The 20,129-nt window shown below is 34.3% G+C and overlaps 3 protein-coding genes across 5 annotated transcripts; 1 reads left to right on the forward strand and 2 right to left on the reverse strand.

The window, feature by feature from the left end:
- The first annotated feature begins 1,382 nt into the window (after positions 1 to 1,382).
- Positions 1,383 to 7,405, forward strand: mfas (midline fasciclin). Its single transcript, XM_966407.4, has 7 exons — positions 1,383 to 1,553; positions 3,659 to 4,051; positions 4,881 to 5,060; positions 5,109 to 5,373; positions 5,427 to 5,548; positions 5,605 to 6,478; positions 6,670 to 7,405. The coding sequence occupies exons 1-7, from the start codon at positions 1,492 to 1,494 to the stop codon at positions 7,258 to 7,260; spliced, it is 2,487 nt and encodes an 828-aa protein (XP_971500.1). The 5' UTR covers positions 1,383 to 1,491; the 3' UTR covers positions 7,261 to 7,405.
- Positions 7,392 to 9,337, reverse strand: mah (mahogany). 2 transcript variants are annotated; one of them, XM_008202027.3, is made up of 6 exons: positions 8,959 to 9,337; positions 8,679 to 8,912; positions 8,488 to 8,620; positions 8,183 to 8,436; positions 7,926 to 8,132; positions 7,392 to 7,876 (listed from the first exon to the last, which is right to left on the reverse strand). In XM_008202027.3, the coding sequence occupies exons 1-6, from the start codon at positions 9,110 to 9,112 to the stop codon at positions 7,422 to 7,424; spliced, it is 1,437 nt and encodes a 478-aa protein (XP_008200249.1). In that variant the 5' UTR covers positions 9,113 to 9,337; the 3' UTR covers positions 7,392 to 7,421. The 2 variants fall into 2 exon arrangements, with proteins under 2 accessions (XP_008200249.1, XP_015840151.1); XM_015984665.2 differs by having other exon boundaries at positions 7,767 to 8,132.
- A 128-nt stretch (positions 9,338 to 9,465) lies between these two features.
- On the reverse strand, positions 9,466 to 19,639 carry csw (corkscrew). 2 transcript variants are annotated; one of them, XM_008202007.3, is made up of 10 exons: positions 19,394 to 19,639; positions 19,047 to 19,169; positions 18,802 to 18,996; positions 12,728 to 12,890; positions 11,934 to 12,677; positions 11,677 to 11,878; positions 11,467 to 11,618; positions 10,761 to 10,981; positions 10,619 to 10,696; positions 9,466 to 10,339 (listed from the first exon to the last, which is right to left on the reverse strand). In XM_008202007.3, the coding sequence occupies exons 1-9, from the start codon at positions 19,405 to 19,407 to the stop codon at positions 10,666 to 10,668; spliced, it is 1,845 nt and encodes a 614-aa protein (XP_008200229.1). In that variant the 5' UTR covers positions 19,408 to 19,639; the 3' UTR covers positions 9,466 to 10,339; positions 10,619 to 10,665. The 2 variants fall into 2 exon arrangements, with proteins under 2 accessions (XP_008200229.1, XP_008200223.1); XM_008202001.3 differs by lacking the exon at positions 10,619 to 10,696 and having other exon boundaries at positions 19,394 to 19,625.
- Between the last annotated feature and the right edge of the window lie 490 nt (positions 19,640 to 20,129).

Genomic DNA, 20,129 nt, shown 5'->3' on the forward strand with positions numbered 1-20,129 from the left:
AGTACGTGTCATGTTAATTGTGAATTATTATTCCACCGATATTGATGTTATCTTGCAGAAAATATGTTCAGATCACACGTAGTTTAAGCGATAATTTAATTATCACAATATTCATATTTGTTCTACATTTTTTTAGATAGCCGCCTAAACATCACCAAAGGAATTTAAATCGAGCATTAATTAAAACAAAAAGGGCGCCATAGTATTTCTAATTATCTCCTAATTAAATACAGGATTCCCCACTTGCCTCTCATTGCTAAATTTAATAGTAGTATCTGTTAATTTTTAGCATAAAAACCTCTACCTAAATTTGGCCTGAAGCACTCGAGGTGATAATCAAACCAAATTAACTGTTGTAATTTCCTGCACTTGTTTATACAAAAAAGATATTTACAACTGGATTGAAATAAAATGCGTATTATTTTGTGACGTACTAAAGTCATTTCGAGGCTATTTCAGAATTAAAGTCCGAAAGCACAAACATAAGGTGAAAATTTATTTTTTACAAGTGGGTTTGTTAGATATTATTATTAATGCAAGTGGAACGTTTTCTTGAGCATTACCTACTATCACTATAATCAAATAGATATTATTTTTACTTTAAATGTGAATCATATGAAATTAAAAAATATTAATTTACAATCTCTGACCTTTTAAGCGATATTTGATATTTAACAAATAAACTCTTCCTTGTTGTACCTACTATAAAATCTCATCCCGTGTTTTTCCCTCGATTTTTCCATAGAGATCCAACACTTTTTATTTTGTGCCACATGTTTATTTCTATAATATGATTGATAACTTTCTATCGTTCTAGAAAGTTGTGTAACAAATCTTTGAAGACAGAAATAAACAAGACTGTAATAGATTTTTCTGGACTAAATCTGCCCATTATCTAATCGTGCGAATTAACTCGGATAGGGTTTTTAAAGAGGAAGATGTATAACGAATGGAAACGTTTATGCGCCTCAATTATAATAATTGTGTTTATCGGCATTTCCACGCAAAACTGTAATTTAAACTGAAAGAAAAATAATGGTTTGTTCTTTTTCTTCTTAATTACACATGTTAACGACTGTTGGAATAACTAGCGGTTCCAAAGAACCACTAGCTGACCATCCATCCATCTATCAGGGAAAATTCCAGAATGTAAATTTATTTTATCTATGTTGCTGGACATTTCTCTATTCTTAGAACGCGTATGAATAGGAAGATGGTCGACTTTCATCGTTCCACTATCCATGGACCCATCTCACCAATCCAGTAATGCTTTTCTCTGGTACAGATGAAGATAAATAAAATGAAACAAAGTTGACCTAACGGTCGTTATCATTGGTCCTGTTGATGAGCACCCACTCCCCACCAGCACCTACGACAACGTTTATATACAGCACCATGCCGAAGAAACACTCCAGTCAATTGTAAAATAACGCAGAGTGGATTTAGCAAGAAAATTGTGTTGCAAGAGTGATTTCACAACGACTTGTCACGATGCTGAAGAAAGCATTAGTCTTGAGCATCTTCATCTCCTACGTTTGTTGCCAGCGATTCAAGTAAGTTGAGTTGTTTTTTGAAAAAAAAAATCAATTTTTTGTGGTAAAACAATTAATTAGTTTTTGTTTCTAATTACATCAATTAACAACATTGTTTTTTTTGTCTCAAATCGCCTTTCCAATAGCTTGAATAGGAAACGGCGGAAGTTTTTAATTTTTGGATCGATTTTTGGCGCTAACCTTGAAACTACTTTTGCAAATTTGCAATGTTTTTTGCTCTTATAATAGTATTGGCTGAGTTGTGATTTACGCAAATTTAATGTTAAAATCCGATTTGAGATAAGCGTCCGGATATGGTAAAAAGGTTTATAGCTATGACATGGATTTGAAAGGATTTTGAAAGCTTTGTTTTTTTTTCTTTTGTTGTGATGTAAGATTTCTTGAAGATGACCTGTTTTATGGTATGGGAAGTTCGCTAATATTTGCTCGTGAGATATTTTATAGGTTACTTTTAATTTGAATTAATTAATGCGCCGATTGATATCTTTAATTTCAACTATCACTAAATGTATAATTAGTCTCATTTGAAGGTCTAGATCAGTTTTATGAAATTGTTTCGAAATAATCAAATTTGCTTCAATGACATTATTATGGAATGATGTTTTCAGGTGAATAAATTGCTTGTCTGAAGACGAAATTTTGAAATAATGTAAAAAAAATATTCTTATGAATTATGAAAATTGTTGGTAACCGCAACGTGGGTCATTTACACTATGGAATAAAAAAAACATATAATAAACAGTGTGTTATTCACCTGGACTTTGATACACATCAATATTGTTAGCCTGAAGCTATTTTTTATTTTTATAAGACTGGCTATTATATTTGGTTCAAGTCTTAGTGAAAATGCAAATAACACAAAGATTGTTGAAGAGATATCTATCAATTTGTTCAACAAACGCTTTGAGAATTTACAACTTTACTACATCCTGTGCATTACGTATTTTTGTAGTAAAATTGCGAAAATTTAATTGGTTCCACTGATCGATTGTTAGTTTTAAAGTATTTTGCCATTTAAAATTATACTTAACTAAAATTGTTAAAAATTAATTTTGCAGTAGGAAATAAGATGCCAACAGAGTTTTCACTTTAGCTTTGGCCCAGTTAAATTTTTTTTAAATTGAACATTATACTTATTATTTGCCAAATTTTGTACGTAATTTATCTGAAGTGTTATTTATAAAAAAAGAAAAGACAAAGCAAAGGCTAATTTTTTTTTAAACCCCATATGTAAGGAAACAAAAAACGCCAGACCGAACGCATAATATAGAAGTAAACAATGCGGAAAGTTATTTTAATGTTGTGAACAGATAGGATTAAACGATTGTTTATACTATTTGAGCGACACTTTCTTAATTTTAATGAACCTAAAGATTGGCTTTATGGTAATTCTTATATAACCAAGACTTAGAGACGTGGAAGCATAATTTTAAGGATTCCAACGGTTTATGCCTTTTTTAACCTTGACCACAAAGTCCTGCCATTATTTTGGTTTTGACAGCATGAGTGTTTTGCAAACTTTCCACAATAAATATTGTCTACATAGTTTTTTTTTAAATGTGGGTGCGATGCCTCAAGGTAAGCCTCTTGGTGGTCAAGATTGCGAGTAGGTATTATCTTGGAAAGATATTTCAAAAGACATTTTCACACAATGTCGAAGCTAAAAATCATTATTTTCTAACTTCCATCTACAAACAACAGTAAAATTCCATAATTACCGTACTTGCGGTAACGTAGCATGTAAAATATTACGTATAGGCAACGGTATTTAAGCAAATAGTGCCATAAACACCATTGGTTTACGTTTACAGTGTTAATATTTTTTTCATTTAATTTAACACCCGTAACTATATTATAACAAAGATAGTTATTGGTATTTTAAGAACATAATCAGCAAAAAGATATTCATAACTATGTCTATGGTAGTATGTATATACATACATTTAATTTGCGACCTTAAAAACAACATTATACACACGAAAATCCTTTCGTAGACCTAAGTAATTCCGTTTTGAATTTTAATGGTGATTCACCGAGCCAAAAGTTTTTTAACAGTTATCAATGTTAATACCTCTTCAATCCCACAATAATATTATCTTTTGCAGCGAATTTCATTTTGTTGACCCTTTCTCCGAGTCATGGAACTGGCACAGTCGCCACAATTTATTTCCTCGCGAAAGAGAAGTTGAGGAAATCACCGAACGAGACCGTGAGCAACTGAGTCCCAATTACCAGGACCCTGCCACTTCTGGCACCGAGGAGAAGCCCGTTCTCAAGCCAAAACCCCAAAAACCCTCCTCCTCCTACAACCCTTCTGTTATTCCCGGTGGTGTTGTGGACATCGATGCCGTCGGAAGTCCTCAACTCCCAACCTTTCCGGAGGCCGACTTCGGCTTTTCCTCGTTCGGAGGCGGAGCTCACTCACCTGTTGGGGGTGGTCTTTTTGGACTTGGGGGTTTCTTCGGTTCGGTCTCTGACTTGAAGCCGTGGTGGAAAGGGTAAGTTTGTGGGTCAATTTTTGGAAAGTCTTGATTATTTTTCGAGTGTGCAATTATTATTGAGTTTCTACTTTCTACAAAACAGAAATTTTGAACTATTTAATTGCTTGCTCATAAAAATATAATAATAAACGAAAAGTAGGTTGCGATCGGCTTAATATATGTGGATTAAGTTAATGAGGAGAGGTCGCTGAACCTAATGATGGTGATTGTCTAGTTGCAAAAAAAATTAGCGTTCGAGGTGCGAAAACGGTGCATCAAAATGCTTTGTAAGTATTAATTCTACGTATCCTTGATTAAAATTATTATTTTTAAATGTAAATTTTACTACGGCAAGGACACTATTTTCATGGGTTGGTAGATACAGATTTGGTTTAGGTATTTGGCGATGTTTTTCCTTAAATCCTGTTTTTTTGCAAAAGGGAGTGAATGTTTAAAATCATGCATTTTTTTTTCTATTCCTTTTGCATTGAATTTTGCCAATTAATTACACACAGGAAATTAAATCGCACTATTAAAACGTCCTTTGCTGGGATTGATTGTATAAATAGTTCCTCTTCTAGAAGCCAATTTATTTTGATCGAGTTAATTTTAAATGAGTTATCCGTTCTGTTATTGTTTGCGTTTATCACACTACAGTTAGAACACTCTAGAAAGTTCATCAAGAGCAAAAACGAAAAAGAGGTGACCTCAAACGGACTTTTTCTTGTTTCTCGTTGACTTGGATCTTTCCTGTCACTAAGTCAAACAGGAAAATGACCATAATTAATGATTTCATGGTTTAATAGTGCCACACAATCGATTATTTACGGTCTGTTTCGAATTTCAGTCCTAACGTGTGTATCGAACGTGAAGAATCAGCCGATGATGACGAAGAGGAGGAAGACCCTCTCGAATCGAAAAAGAACGAAACCGAAAGTGAAACCGAAAAAGTCCCCAACTTTTTCTCAACAGCCATCAGCTTGTCCAACTGCCGTCAATCGGCTAACAAATACGAATGTGTTACAAAGTAAGTAAATTTAAAGTAATTAAGCACACCACGTTTAAGTCTTTGTAGAATTAACAATCATGGTGTCGTGAAAACCTTCACGGTCCGTTACAAGTGTTGTTATGGTTTTGTGCGTACGAAAGGGGGCTCAGGATGTGAAAAACAACTCGAATTGAAACCTCTCCTAGAGACCATCAATGATTTGGACGCCAAAGTCTTCCGCAATTTGATTCAAAGCACCGGCCTGGAGGAGACTTTCAAAAATGGCAACTACACGATCTTTGTGCCCACTGACACGGCTCTCAACGAGTTCAACGAGAAAATGCTAGAACTGGTAAGCAAATGGTTTTATAATCTCAGAGTTGGTGTGAATTTTGCAAATTGCAGAATAACGTGGACTTGCGAGGTGACGCAAAGAACGCTCTCTCGAACAACGATCTCGTCCTCAGTCATGCCGTTGCCGGTTTCATCGACCTAACGGACAATTCCAATGAAGACATAATTTACAGGTAGGGAATAAATGCTTTTTCTCTCATCACATTTGCTTCGACCGTTGCAATTTCAGCGAAAATAAAAACAGCTCGATCAGGATCAACACGTATCCGACTCAGAATCACGAGAAGATGGTCACGGTCAATTGCGCAAAAATCACAAAGCCGAACAATCTCGCTAGTAACGGAATCGCATATCTAATCGATGGAGTTGCCACACCGGCCACACAAACCATTGAAGATATCATTAAAGAACACAAGAAACTGTCCAACTTCCGAAAAGTACTTGAAAGCACCGATTCTTTCAAAAATTTGCGAGTGAATGGCCATTATACGATTTTCGCGCCAACCGATGAAGCCTTTAACAAACTTGAGCCTGCAGCTAAGCAAAAGTTGCTCCGAGGAGATGCTTGCGCTGTTAGCATTCTCAAGCACCACGTTACAGCTCACACTGTGTGTTCTGCGGCCATTATGGGCAATGCTACCACACATAATATCGAAGGCGAAATTCTCAACTTGGAGAGGACATCCGATGACCAGCTTATTCTGGAGGAGAAGGCCAAACTGATCGAAACTGACATCATGGCTATTAATGGTGTTATCCATTTGATTGATACTGTTTTAATCCCTGATTCAGCCCTCCATATCAATGCAGCTTTGAAGAATGAGAATTTGACCAAATTCAGGGAATTGATCGAACAAGCCGGTTTTGTTGAAGATATCGATAATTTGAACAATGCTACAGTTTTTGCTCCATCAAATGAGGCTTTTGATGACCCCAAAGTCGTCAAATTGTTAAACGAGATCAAGGGAGATAAAGAGAAATTGAGGGATTTGATTCTGTATCACACTCTTCAAGGACAGTTACAATCCTGCGATATGAACAATAATGCCCTCTTAAAAACAAACGACCATGATAAGGAACTTCGACTCAATTTGTATTCAACGGTAAGTAAATTGGTTTATCGCACCTTAGGTCTATTTGTTTTTCTACAATGTTAGAATAATAAATAAATGGCACTAAAAATGAACTGAGAACTTGTTTGGTGTTTTTTAGTTTCTTTCAACAAAATTGCGGAAAAAAATCATTACCTATAATACCTATTTATATTTGATAGCTTCATGTTTTTTGTTTCTAGTTGCCGTTGTTTAGTAACGTTATAAACCGAGGGACCATTAACTGCGCTAGAATCGTCGGTTTCGACGAAAAATCGTGCGGCTCGGTGATCCATGAAGTCAGCAAGGTCCTTCTACCTCCAACCCAAACCATTCTTGACCTGATTAACGCCGATTCGAAATATAGCACTTTGAGTGGAATAATCAAAGGAACGGAAGTTGAGAAAATCCTGCAGGAAAACAATCGTTCAATCACCTTCTTGGCACCCACTGACGAGACTCTCGCTGCAATCGACGAAGCCGATTTGAAGACACTCAAAGAGGACAAGGAGAAGGCCACAACGGTGTTGAAAAACCACATTTTAACGGAAGTTTTATGTTGTTCGGGAGTGGGGCCACAATCGTGGGGTTTCAATACTTTGGTCCCTACTATGACCAGACAGCACCATCAAGTTGGTAGGACTGGAAGTCATCAAATAAGGATTGGACGGGCTGTTGTTACAAGCTGTGATAATTTAGCTACAAATGGTGTGCTACACACTGTGAATAAAGTATTATTCCCCCAAAGGCCGACTTCGCCCAGTTTTGGAGGGTTTTTCTTGTTTGATTTCTAATGTATTCCAGAGTGATATTTTAATTAGGTACGGACTGAGAAAAATGTACTTTTCAATCATCTTTACAAACGCACTTATTTATAATAATTTATAACAGGAATTCGAGTTGTAGCAACGTTTATAAATAAAACTTTTAGAAAAAGAATTGTTTATTATTTTTATTACAAACTTATCAACGATGATGAAACGTTAAAAATACAGGGTTGCGTAAAATTGACAAAAGCAATGGCATTCCTTATGTTCACGTAAGTCGTAATTACAGTGCAGACAGCACTTAAAGTTATAATTGTTACACAACAAACAATATCAAGTTTTGCACCTAAAATACTTTTAGTTATTTCGAACTGACACTCATCGGTATTTGTCAAAATTTTTTCTTCTTCATTACGACTGTACACTACACTAGTGAAAGTCTCCATTGCCATTTGCTTCATTTGCTTATTTTCCATTGATAACATTTTCAAGTAAAATAAAGGAGGAAATATGAAAATCAATGGGCCAGTTAAAGTCCCTCCGATAAGTGACATAACAAGGTCAAAGCGAGGCACAGATTCGGCTATCAAGACAGCTAAAAATGTTAATGTTGTTCTCAAAACGCAACGACGATGATTGAACGCTGTAAATTGATTTATTTTCATACTGTCACAATAAAAGTGATTTTTTGCCTGGTGAAATGCTCATACAGTCCTCCATATATTGATAAAGGGCACTGTTACTAACTGCTGAAGATAAACAAAGTTGAAGTGCGACAAAAAGGGCAGCAAAATGTAAAGGAATTGTTGTTGGAAGGGTCTCTAAAAGACTTGGTTTAACTGATAAGCCGTACTTACTTGCGGCGAGAGCGGTAACAATAGAAAACATCCCTAAAGAAACTAAAAGCAAAGTGTAATTTTTATAGCAAAAATATATCCTTTCATCTCACTAGCAAAACCGCCAAGTACGGCACTATTGAGTTTGGATTTTTCCCTCATATCCACTTGAATTGTCAATATACTTGGGTGGATATCAAATTGAAACGATATAATCCCGTAACAGATAAACATTAATTCCCAGAAAGACTGCTCTGTTTGGAAACTATCATCAGTCGTAGTCGGTGTTCGACTACTGAAAATCAGGCATTCAGTCACGAGAAGAAAAACTATAACAACGTTAGCCACAGAAATGGTGCAAAGTAATCTAAAAATTAACAATTTAACACTTTCTTCAAGCACTGACAAGTTATACTACTTCATATCTTTGGGACTCCCTAGCCACAAAACTGGGCACAAAATCATTCCAATTATAATAATCCAGTAACAAAATGAGACTTCAAACGTGTCACTACTTAGTCTCAAGCCCAAAAGTTCGATATTTTGAGAAGCTATAGAAACAAATAGACTTGTCCCTTTGAAGTATTTCAGACAAAATTTAGTACTTACCAACGATTAAATTGGGTATTCCGCCCCCAAAAATGGTGACATTTACAAGAAATGAGACAAAATTTGAGAAAGTGGTGCCGTAGGTGATTTCAGCTAATGCTGAATACGGATATCTGTTCTTGGTTTCAACTGACACGTCTATTTTTTCTGCGATTATCCAACTTTTGCCCAATAAAATCGCTGTGTAAATTTGAATGGAACATACAATGCATAATATTATTCCGCCGTAAATACCTTAAAAACGATTTGATTTGACTCGAAACACTAAACAAACACTTACCACAATCGATGATTGCTTTTGGTAATGTTGTGACCGGAAAGACCCCAAAAACATCAACAATGCAAACTATTGCAAAAATCACAGACAGTTTATTGTGGCAATTTTTAGTTGATGCCGTATGGTCTAATAACAAAGTTCGTTCGGATAATTCCATGTTGGCACTGGATACGATTAGTACGCTCTATGGGTTTTAGGTGGAAAGGTTTCAGTTACAACTCGGTATAAAGGACATATCACATTTCTAACATAATAAGTGGTTGGTATTGATCTCGCAAACTGTCTGGACTGTTTATAACCCAATTACGTTTAATTACTTATAAATAAATCGACTACTCTAGTATATTATGTTTAATAGAAAATATCTATTGTTAAATTTTTAGCATCTGAAAAAATTTAAACCTTTGAAAAAGTAATGTAATGAAATGATGGATAAGATTAAAAAAAACATTTTATTCTTCTTGTTGCGGGAAAGTGGTTTGGGTCCTGTTTTATAAGTAAGAGAGTAAAAATTTCTAAACATATATTGTAGACGACAGAAAGTTGACAAAACCTTTGATCTGACTAAATTCTTATGATAACAGAAGAAGCAAAACTTAGCACCAGTTTGTTGTAAAACGATCAAAATAAAACTGTTTTATGCAAACATCTATTTAAAGATAAGATATAATATTGTCAAATCTGTATTTGATACAGGTGGTAATAAAAAGAACATAAATAGCACCCCACCTGTATTAAGAAGGTGTATCACTAAGTGTGCTTTGAATATATAAATAATTTAGCAAAAATATAAAAATACACAATTTACTTAAACTTAAAAATAATCATGAAAAATCACCAAGTGACTTGTTGCCAACTAAGCTTAAACTCTCTTCAGATCTTTGGAAATGAATCAAACAAAAAGCGTATGCCTAAAATACTTACCGTTGCTTTAGGCATCAAAAGCGAAATGGCAAAACTAAGAAATAAAAATAAAATACACATGTTAATCGAGACATTCAAGATAAAAATACGTATGGTGGTATAATTATATTGAATATATACAACTGTGCTCTAAAAATAATTTCGTCAGATTGTGTTACTTAAAGGGTAGGTACTTTTAGTAACACTCACAATCTCTTCAAGGTTGTAAATACTGGCATTCTTTTAACAATGATACATCAACTAGGCTCTTGAACAATGCATCTTAATTTGACTTGATAATTTTTCCTAGCACACTGAGAAGGTACATGAAGTAAATTTGGAATTAAAAGTTCGTCTATGTCACGTCGCCTTCCGCGGAGGCGGCACAGGACAATTCAAAGAGCTCGAAGTCCCTGAATGTTTCCGTTCGCTGACAGGAATGTTCTCATACAGAGTAGGCTTCACCAAATCATCAGGCGGCCTGCAACGGAAACTGTTCATAAAAAATTATTCTTTTCTGGATCGCATTGGAGCACAATGATACCCGTGACGCCCTCACGCAGGAATTTTCAATATTAATTTGAGTTTTTCAAACTGAAGTTTTTCTTGTCCGAGATCGTGCTCAGAACCCAATGCCACAAATTGTTACTTAACACAAGTTAGACACACACATTCACACACACATGTAAGGTTAAATGACGACTTTGATTAATATTATGAGAGAAAAACATTGAAATTTTCTTCAGTAAAAAACACTTACAAATTTTGTGAACCGGTGCCACTGTCGAACAAAGTCGTCAATTAATACTACACATGACACTCAACATCTAAAATGAGCCTGGAAACAACACCACCAATCACAAAAACAACTGCAAAATGAATGCGTAAGGCACGTTTATTACCTGGGCAATGGAATATCTGACACAGCTCGAGGTGGCTTCTTTGTTTCGCCTCTTAAAATCACAGAATTGGGAGATGGGGTCGGAAAGTGGGCCAATGTGGAAGACCGACTAGACAGCGAAGTTGTACTTCCTAAACCACTCGTCGCCGATGACGATAACGTGCTGCCTATATCGCTGCTATATCTTATGTTTGTGTACTCCCGGCCTATTTGCATTGATTTCTAAAAACCGATTCAATTTCAAAACAAAAAAATTGTCACAAAGTGAAAATTAAAGAAGAGGTCAAGTTTTAAAATGCGATTTTTTATTCATCTAACAAATTTCAGCGCAAGTTATCTGTTGTGTCCAGCACGAAAAGTGAAAAATTATAAAATTAACCCATTTCCAAAGAAATAACTTTATGACATTACCAACCGATGTGACCAAAAATTTAAACAAATTCGTTTATTTTTAATGCTTAGTGCCAATTTCGTAAATAAATTTAACTTTTCATTTAAATTTAATGATGACTTTAATTCAAAACTCAATTTCATAATCATGTTAATTGTACATTTAAATAATTAATGCCTCTTTAAGTTTAAAGCCACAATTTCCACTCATTAACGCTTGATTAAATTACTTCTTTTCACAAGTTACCACTCTGTTCAAAAAGTTATAAATGTTATTTAAAGAAAAATAATTTTAGTTTTTTAGTGGCATGACTTACTTGTTCAGCCTTCATTCTTTCAGTAGTTGTCTCTATATGGTGTTGTACTGCTAAATAAACAAATTTATATTGGGCTTCAGTTTGAACCATTCCAGAACGTTGGGACCTAACCATCTGAATTGTGCGTTGTATATCTATCTCACAGTCTAAACCTGTAATAACATCCCTCTATAAGTAAAATTTCGCGAATAAATTCGCTTTGCAAAATACCGTATTTCTTAAGCTGGTCCAAGATCATATCAATAACAATAAAAGTGCCAGTTCTTCCAATACCAGCAGAACAATGCACTAAAATAGCACCTGGGGGATTATCTGGAAGCTCTTGCTGAAGGCTTTCCTGTCTCTTATTAACCTCATGCAAAAAATTTAAAACACAGCCTGGGTCTGAAGGCACGCCATGATCCGGCCATGCCTAAAACACCTCATCAATTAAACACTGCTCTTTTGAAATTCGTGTAAAAACTTACCTGAAAATGGTACTGGTAAACTTTTCTCTCACAATTTGTTCCATCCATGCTAACTAGAAACTCTCTAAGAGTGTAATGTGGAGTGGACGACTCCATCAATATCTTCACTTTAATTTTTCGGTACTCTTTTGTTCCCTGATCCGGCCAATACCTGGCACACTTCGTTTTGCCTCGTTCAGTCTCTTTGGTTGTCATTACTATAACTCTACAATTCTCCTGCCATACCATTTGCCAAAAATCGGCGATCGTGGAAGGTAAACAGCCTTGGGTTGCAATGTACACTTTTCCGCTTGGATCACTTCCTAATTCGTTCCCTCCGCAATAATCAGCTTTCCATTTAATGTAATTCGCGTTAATGTAATCCGATCCGGGAACATTAGGATCCGCATCTTTCAACTTGACTCGTGTATCGTCAAAAGGCAAAATATTCTTGTACCGATTCTTGTTTCTATTCTCTGGTTTAACACCCTCTTTCCGTGAATACAAATGTTTGAATTCTTGCTGTTGCAACGATTCGAATTCCTCCCAAAAGCCGGCTTTGCCCATGCCATTGGGACCATTCTCGTTTTGCAATTGTTTGACTCGGGAGTGAATCCCCGAAGCACTGATTCTAGTTGCATTGAAAGGCTGTTTCAGGTGAACGACTGTTCCTGAAGTTTCGACCATCGGATTCTTTTTGTAATACTCGATGAGTTCAGCCAAACTATCAAATTTCTCGCCGCCACCAACATCGTATTGATTATCCTAATGTCAAAAGTTAAGAAATCAAACACTAAACACTCAAAATCACCTACGGAATATCTAATCATGACGTGAGTCATTTTGTCGTCGGTTCGAACAGAAAGAACAAAATCGCCAGGCTTCGATTGACTTTCTCGCACTAAAAAGCTACCATTTTTACCTCGTTCTAGAATTAATTTTTCTGCTTCTTTCCCGGACAAATGCCCATGAAACCATCTGCAAAAAAATGCCATTTATAGCAAAAATTTTATTATGACTTAATTGATTTGAATTACGTAATAACGACATACTTAAAAACTTCCAGTTTTGGAAAATACACCAATTTACCAGCCACTGGCTCCGATTCATATAAAATATACGTTACAAGTATGGTATTATCTTTCACACAATTATGCACATAATAAATGAGCTCCTCGTAATTTTGTTACGTTGAGCCATAAAATCGCACAAAAGTAAATAACTTACATTTTAACATGACGATAGACGACAATACAGGGTGATTCATCAATAGCAGAGCAACTTTGTAATGAAGATAAACAGCCGAGTTTTTGTTAAAAATTCCGTAATTTGCATTAATTTAAGAATGCCAATAAACGCAATTTCCTATTTTTTGCAAATGCGGTACGATTTTCCAGCTACCTATTTTACATAATGTCGTAGTCCGTGTAAACAAATACCTGTTTGTTTATATTTTACTGCTCTCATCTGACCAATATTTGGTTTAGAAGTGTAATTACGTCAAAAATTACATCGGAAATATTTCTTCTATTCTGAGTGTTATCGCGTGATGGTCATTCCTTTTGTTATTATTTTGCACGGGAACTTCCACGGGTGATTTATTCCGGTGAAACTCCGCTCGTTTAATTAAATTTTTAGCATGAGAAGATTTTAATATAATAACGCCAATGAGAACAACGATCTGGCCTAAAATTGTGGGTTTTACATAGTTCACATCACCTAATTGTATAATTTAAGCTTGGATTTATTATTTTGCAAGAGTCACACATCGGAATCGCATTTAAGCCAACTGCGAAATTAATCGACGTAATAAACCGCAGTAATCACATTTTAATCCATTTGATTAACAATTAGATAAATAATGTGGGCGTCGTTAAAGTACATCCCACTCGCAATTTTCAAATTAAGTTGGTAATTATAAACCAGAGGGTTGCATTTTTCAAATTATTTATTGACCATCAAACTGTAGATTGTGGTCAATGCCAATAAGCAAAAAAAAAATTCAATTATTTGTTTTGTAGGAAATTCAAGAATTAACGCTGCGAAAAAGTGGTCTCGTTTCATATTATCCTCACATGAATTATTTTTATTGGATCATAAATAGTACACCGTAAGGTTGTGAATAAATAATAAGTTAAAGTTTTTTTTAAGCTATTAAAGAGCCAGGGACAAAATACCTGCATAAATAACATTTCTAGACATTTAAGCGTGCAAAGGTGGGGTTTGTGTAACAAATATTTTACATTAGCATAGAGCTTTAAAAAAACACATTTCAGAAATTACACCCACTTTTACCTTACTGAACTAATCCTCGAGGTCTATTACAAGCCACTGAAATTCTCTGCTTCCTCCAAATATGGTTAGCGCGAATTTACAACTAGTTATGATGTCACATTACAATTCACAAATGTCCTTTTTCAAAAATAAATCAAAATTTTAAATCGGTATATCTTCACAATTACGTAATTTTGACACGTCTCATCTAATTAGCATTTATTATATTGCGTAAAAATGTATAAATTTCTAAAAGGTTAAGTATTTGAAAAATCTTACTTATTGAAAAACAACGTCTTCTTGTATTTTCTCACACCGGTGGTCAAAACTTGAAAAAATCACTCAACACTTTGAAAGCCTACTATTACTACTACTATAATTGAAGAAAATAGTAGAAATTAATGTAGTACTTCCAAACACCCGATCACTGTGACGAGAAAAAACACACTGGTTTAGTTTAAGTCATGTCGCGAAACCCATCGGAGTTCATAAAGTGGGGAAGACGCCTTCAGACACCTAGAAGCGCGATTCTCGACCTAGACACTGAATCGATTATTACAATTATTCAACAATAGACAACTAATTTATTGTATTTTTTCATTCGTGGTTTCCATAAACCAGTTTGTTATGGTGTTTACATTACTCCTAATTGACATCCAAAGTAATGGTGTTGCTTGAAAATTGCACGTAATTAGTTTATAGATCTAGTTGGGAGAGTTGTTCTAATAGCTGCAACTTTTTCATCCGATAATAATAAATTACTCCGTGTCAACAAATTAAAATTAATAAGAATACGGGCACAACAATCACCATTATTTCTTTATTCACACATAATTTCATTAACTAAAAATAGAAAAATACTATGCTTTTCGACGTCCTTCACGCGACGCCGGACAGGGAAGAAAGAAAATTCATATCCGAATGCTACGAAGTAGCATTCAAACTTCAGAAACGTTAAATGCCAGATAGGAAAAATGCATACAGCAAGTGCTTCGGTGATAAGATATGACAATCACAGTTTTTCACTGAAATTGCTAAACAAACAATTCTATTTGATTCTACTAAATAGAATCAAACTTTAACATATTAATCAATAGTTTTTGCACTGTGTTTACCAATAATCATGACCTTGTGCAGAGCAATTTAGGCACCTTCCGATCCGTCGAGATGAAAGCTTTTGCGGAGGCTTGACATTAAAAAAGCTAATAAATTAATTATATCTCTAAGTACTGCTGTCTGAAAACCTTGTAATTTAATTTCTTGGAACTAAATGGATTTATTGAAAAGTTCAAGATGCATATTGTGTTTTTTCACCGCATCTAAAATTAAAACGGATGCTCAAGTTTATTATAATTTGATTGCCATTGACTTGTGGTTAAATTTGAGAACGCATGAGATACATCCTGAATAGCTTTACAAAAGACAAATTTTTGAGTAAAATTTAGTTTAGTTTTCCAGCTTTTGTAATAAATAATTTAATCTACATCCTCTCACAATGACGCAATATAACTTCCGGCTTTTCAATTTGACGACAAATTGCATGTAAACACCCATTATCATTGTTTGAAAAAAGAAACGTGAGTCGATTATAATGCTATTAGAAAAATTGCCTTAGCAATAAAATTAGCTTACAATAAAACAATGCAAGTAGCGACTATTTTTTGTCTTTGGGTCTGGCCTTCCTCCATCCAAATGGCCAAAACACTTATTTCAGTTTAATCCGCTCGTTTTTTATTCCTGCTTACAAAGTATTAAAACACCTACACCCGAATAAGTGGATCACAGTGCAGCTTTCTGTCCTGCACACATAAGAGGATGTGTTTTTGCATCCACCTTATAAGTCAATTAGACGTGGCGACCTCTTCTTCCAAGATTTTTTTCCTTTGGTGCCTGAAGGAACTATTCAGTTCACATAATTTTTCAATGTCATCATCAAGGCACGCGATGACAATGTGAAGCAACCTCACACAAGGCTTTTCGTTGCAGTGAATAAAAATACTTAGAAAAGTTGATGCGGAAATTCGTCGATTTTACAAGTCTGTGTATTCGAATATGAGTCCCATACTAAGTAAATTTCATTCGGAAAAAATAAAACGAGGACAGAATTATTGCGACCTTCCAAGGAACCATAAGGTGTAGGTGGCAGCGTTGGTTGGAGGAGAGTATCAAATTTGTTTTAGTGAAATTATAATAAGATGAGCCTTGAAAGAAAAACACCTGCACTAAATTAGTTCAAGTTTATTTAAATAGTCATAAAACGTTATTTATTCAGTTTTTTACGTGCAATTACTCTACGAGTGTTAATAAACAAATGATTCACCCATTTATGTTAAAATTCCACAACTTTGAAATAAAAAAAAACTACAAAGACAAATTCCTTAAATAGAAACGCGAGCTGTTATTATTACGTTAAATCAGTGTGTAGCTATGTAAAGGGTGATTCAGTAATATAATTCCTATTTTTTGAATGATTCTTTTGGGAAGGTTTTTAACTGTAATTTGTTCAATGCATACCAACTGTCTGATTCACAAGATAAAGCACCCAAAAATGGTCGTGGAATTTACTATACACCCTTTCACGCATTGTAATATTTTTCAAGACTTTACTATTGACAATAGTTATGTTTAAATCTTGTTAGTATGAGTATGTTAATAAATAAACGTAAAACCATGACCTTGAGAAGTAAATTAATTTGTAAAAACACCTCATTATTCGTACATATTTCAACACTTTGTGAAAAGTTCCATCTTGAAACAGTAAAGACTTTCCTGTAGTGAAAACAAAATGAAAACACTTGATACTCAAATCTAAATTTCTAATTTTTTTTTAATTTCATTTTACTTTTTACTATTGGTTTTAATCATTAATCTCGAAAATAATTTTCTACCATATTTTTATTAAAGGTATTTCTTCATTAGAAGTATTTTGGCATAAGATTATAAAAAAATTCCTAGAGACCTACCAATTTGTGTATTTGATTGAAATTAGGAAAAAATATTTTAGCAAACAAGCTGAATTTTAATTAGATCATTAAAAAAAACATTCCATGATTGAGTTGAATAAGATGATGCTTTGTACGTCAATACATAAATTAAAACTAAAAATACATTATAATTATTGTTATGAAGCCAATAAATAAGTTAATAAAGTAACAATTTCAAATCGTGTATACGATATTTTACACCGAGAAACCTTTCTAATATTAATTTTGTTGCGTTAGTCACTGAAAATTTGTCCTTAATTAAACTGTTTTGTACAGCTTGCTGTTTCGTATATTTAATTAGTAGTCTACCATCAAAGAATTTGATTTAAAAAAGGTATTACATAATTTTTGTTTTTCCATAAAACTGTACAATGTAAAATTATTACAAAAACTAGTTGTCAAGGTAAAATACCAGATAATCTGCATTAAATTAAAAGCGGTCTATGGATTTATTGATTCCTTATGAAGTAATAATTTAATGATTTTTATAATGTGAAATAATTTACAGTTTGAGAAAGTTTGTAATAAATACGGTTACAAGTAAAATTATGAATCAATTACATTTATGATAAATACAACCTACGCGACTTTTCGAAAAAGGAATCGAGAAATACACGTGCCTAAAACTCATTAAATATTGGCACGTAGGTGAATTCTGTCAAATTGGAAATTAAATTATAGTGTTTTATGCTTACAAACACAATTTGCATACATGTTATCACGGCTTTCAACCCTCCTATGCAAAAAAATCTCGAATACATTTTGTATATTAATTAATTGTCACTTCCTTCCTTTTCCGAGGCGGACATTAGCGATCGAATAATTTATAGCAATATTAAAGTGTGACTAAGAGGCTCATTCTTAAGAAGTATGTGCAGTAACAGGATATGAAGAATGATTGTTTCAACGTCCTAAAGCAGAAAAAGACGTGACGTTCGACATATACAATATGTGAGATGGTAGAGATTAGTATTCCATGCAGGTGATAGGATCACACATTGCATTGACAATATTACGCGGTCTCATGAAGGTCTACTTAATCATTAATTATGCCAACATAATAGTATCGCACTGATACATATCAAAGAAAAATAGAAAACAGAGCGTCATCAATGGTGTGAGAAAAATATTCAGGCTACTTTTATTTTCTGTTGCAATCTTGTGACACTTGCACCTTGATAGCTTTCTCGAAAGCGAACACAAAGACAAGAATAAATGCGTTAAAAAAACAGCAATTCGGCTGATTTTATTCATGATATTGATAAATAGATGTTTTATTAATCCTCTAAGCTAAAATTTGTGACAATAATCCGCAAGATTATTATTTGTAAATTTCTAAAAAAAAATGCGAAAAAAGCCTTCGTTTTGCAACTAGTTGTATAAATAGCTATAATCGGTTTGTAATTTTACTGGAATTTTAAATCGTTGTTTACGACCGTCTAGAAGAATAAATCTTTATGTATGTTGGAAAATTGCGCAGATAAGGAAAACTATTGCGAATGTTTGCACTACAGAATATATGCAAAATTTTCTGGTGGCAGTTGTGTTGCATAACTTGTAACAAAAACCATTAATTGGATGGCTCAATTATGTAATTATTATGCAAAAATAAGGTTTACAATAGGACTCACCTCTCAGTTGTGGGGTCGGCACAGCTCAGGGGATACTTAAGTTCGATAATTTCCCCATTTTTCTCCCTAAGTTGCCCCTGATTTTCCATATAATACTGCACCAACTCTGAGAGAGTTGCAAATTTCTCGCCGCCATACAGGTCATAAAAGTCTCCAGAATTTTGGATTTTAATGTGGGTAACCTCTCCATTTCTCCTGCCAAAACGTGAAACAAGGGGGCACAAAAGTGGAAAGGCATCACTTACTTGACTGATAACGTGAACGATCCGGGATTATTTGAACTAGGTCTTGCCAAGAAACTGCAATCAACTCCTCTTTCCATTAAAACTCTTTCAGCCTCTATCCCACTGATTGTGGGCCAAAACCATCTGCAATGAAACCGTTTTTATCAACGAAAGGCATCCTACCCTGTAGGCCTTGAAAAATCTTTATTCAACAATAAAAAAAAATAAACAAATTCCCACTGTTGCTGTGTAAATAAGACTTTTTGACAGCTCGCACTTATTACTCCAACAAAGAAATTTTACTTGTGGGATATTGGCGAGGCAACTTCGTGGGTCCTGTCTAACATTCGGGATAATTAAGCGCTTACCTTCGGGAACTCATACTTTTGGTTGGACTTTTGTTACAAAATCTATGAATATAAAATAAACCTCTTGCAAAAACTATCTCCTACGTGAGCCACCATCTTGAATCTACAAGGGACGGTCAAAAACTCTAACCAATTTCTATATACCAGGTGACCCAAAACTCGAACTGAACTCAAAGAAACAGTAATTATTTTATTAATTTACGGTTTTTCTTCTTATGTGAATTAAGTAACAATCTTGTGCATTTACTATCTACGATGATTTTGTAAACCAGGAAATGCACTATTACAACACTTTATCATTATCTATGTTATTGATAACAGGATGCATTCACTAATTATTAATAAATTAGCAAAAACAGTATGTTACTCAAACCATTTCACACACTTCCGTACTTTTCAGATAATAAAAAAAGTAACTTATAGAGTTTATTGTTTATCCATTGCTTCTATCTACACAAAACCTAAACAAGAAGCTGTTTTACAGTTTTTCACACATTCTATATTTTAAATCATGGATTATATTAAAATAATGTACATAACTACACCGTTTCTGGTAAAAACAGTACCAAAACTCTATCTACATCAAGAATTTAAGCTCGTATGGTTGGAGCTGTGTCCGGTGATCCCTCTGCTAGAAGACTTGCCTGCTCTACAAGCTGCTTCTGCTTTAATTCGGGCTTCTCTTTAACAAAGTATCGATAGCCCCTCATAGCCAGTACCGAAGTGGCGTAAATTG

This window comes from Tribolium castaneum, chromosome 5 (genome assembly GCF_031307605.1).
Source record: "Tribolium castaneum strain GA2 chromosome 5, icTriCast1.1, whole genome shotgun sequence".
Lineage (NCBI taxonomy): Eukaryota > Metazoa > Arthropoda > Insecta > Coleoptera > Tenebrionidae > Tribolium > Tribolium castaneum.

Bases quoted from the DNA above. Each gene is read 5' to 3' on its own strand.
- mfas (XM_966407.4), top strand. From the start codon at position 1,492: ATGCTGAAGAAAGCATTAGTCTTGAGCATCTTCATCTCCTACGTTTGT. The intron at 5,061-5,108 runs GTAAGTAAATTT...AAGTCTTTGTAG, and splicing joins AAATACGAATGTGTTACAAA to AATTAACAATCATGGTGTCG. The intron at 5,549-5,604 runs GTAGGGAATAAA...TTGCAATTTCAG, and splicing joins AATGAAGACATAATTTACAG to CGAAAATAAAAACAGCTCGA.
- mah (XM_008202027.3), bottom strand. From the start codon at position 9,112: ATGGAATTATCCGAACGAACTTTGTTATTAGACCATACGGCATCAACT. The intron at 8,913-8,958 runs GTAAGTGTTTGT...ATCGTTTTTAAG, and splicing joins AAAAGCAATCATCGATTGTG to GTATTTACGGCGGAATAATA. The intron at 8,133-8,182 runs GTGAGATGAAAG...CTTTGCTTTTAG, and splicing joins CGTACTTGGCGGTTTTGCTA to TTTCTTTAGGGATGTTTTCT.
- csw (XM_008202001.3), bottom strand. The intron at 10,982-11,466 runs GTAAGTCATGCC...ATCGGTTTTTAG, and splicing joins AAAGAATGAAGGCTGAACAA to AAATCAATGCAAATAGGCCG. The intron at 10,340-10,760 runs GTAATAAACGTG...TTTCCGTTGCAG, and splicing joins TCAGATATTCCATTGCCCAG to GCCGCCTGATGATTTGGTGA.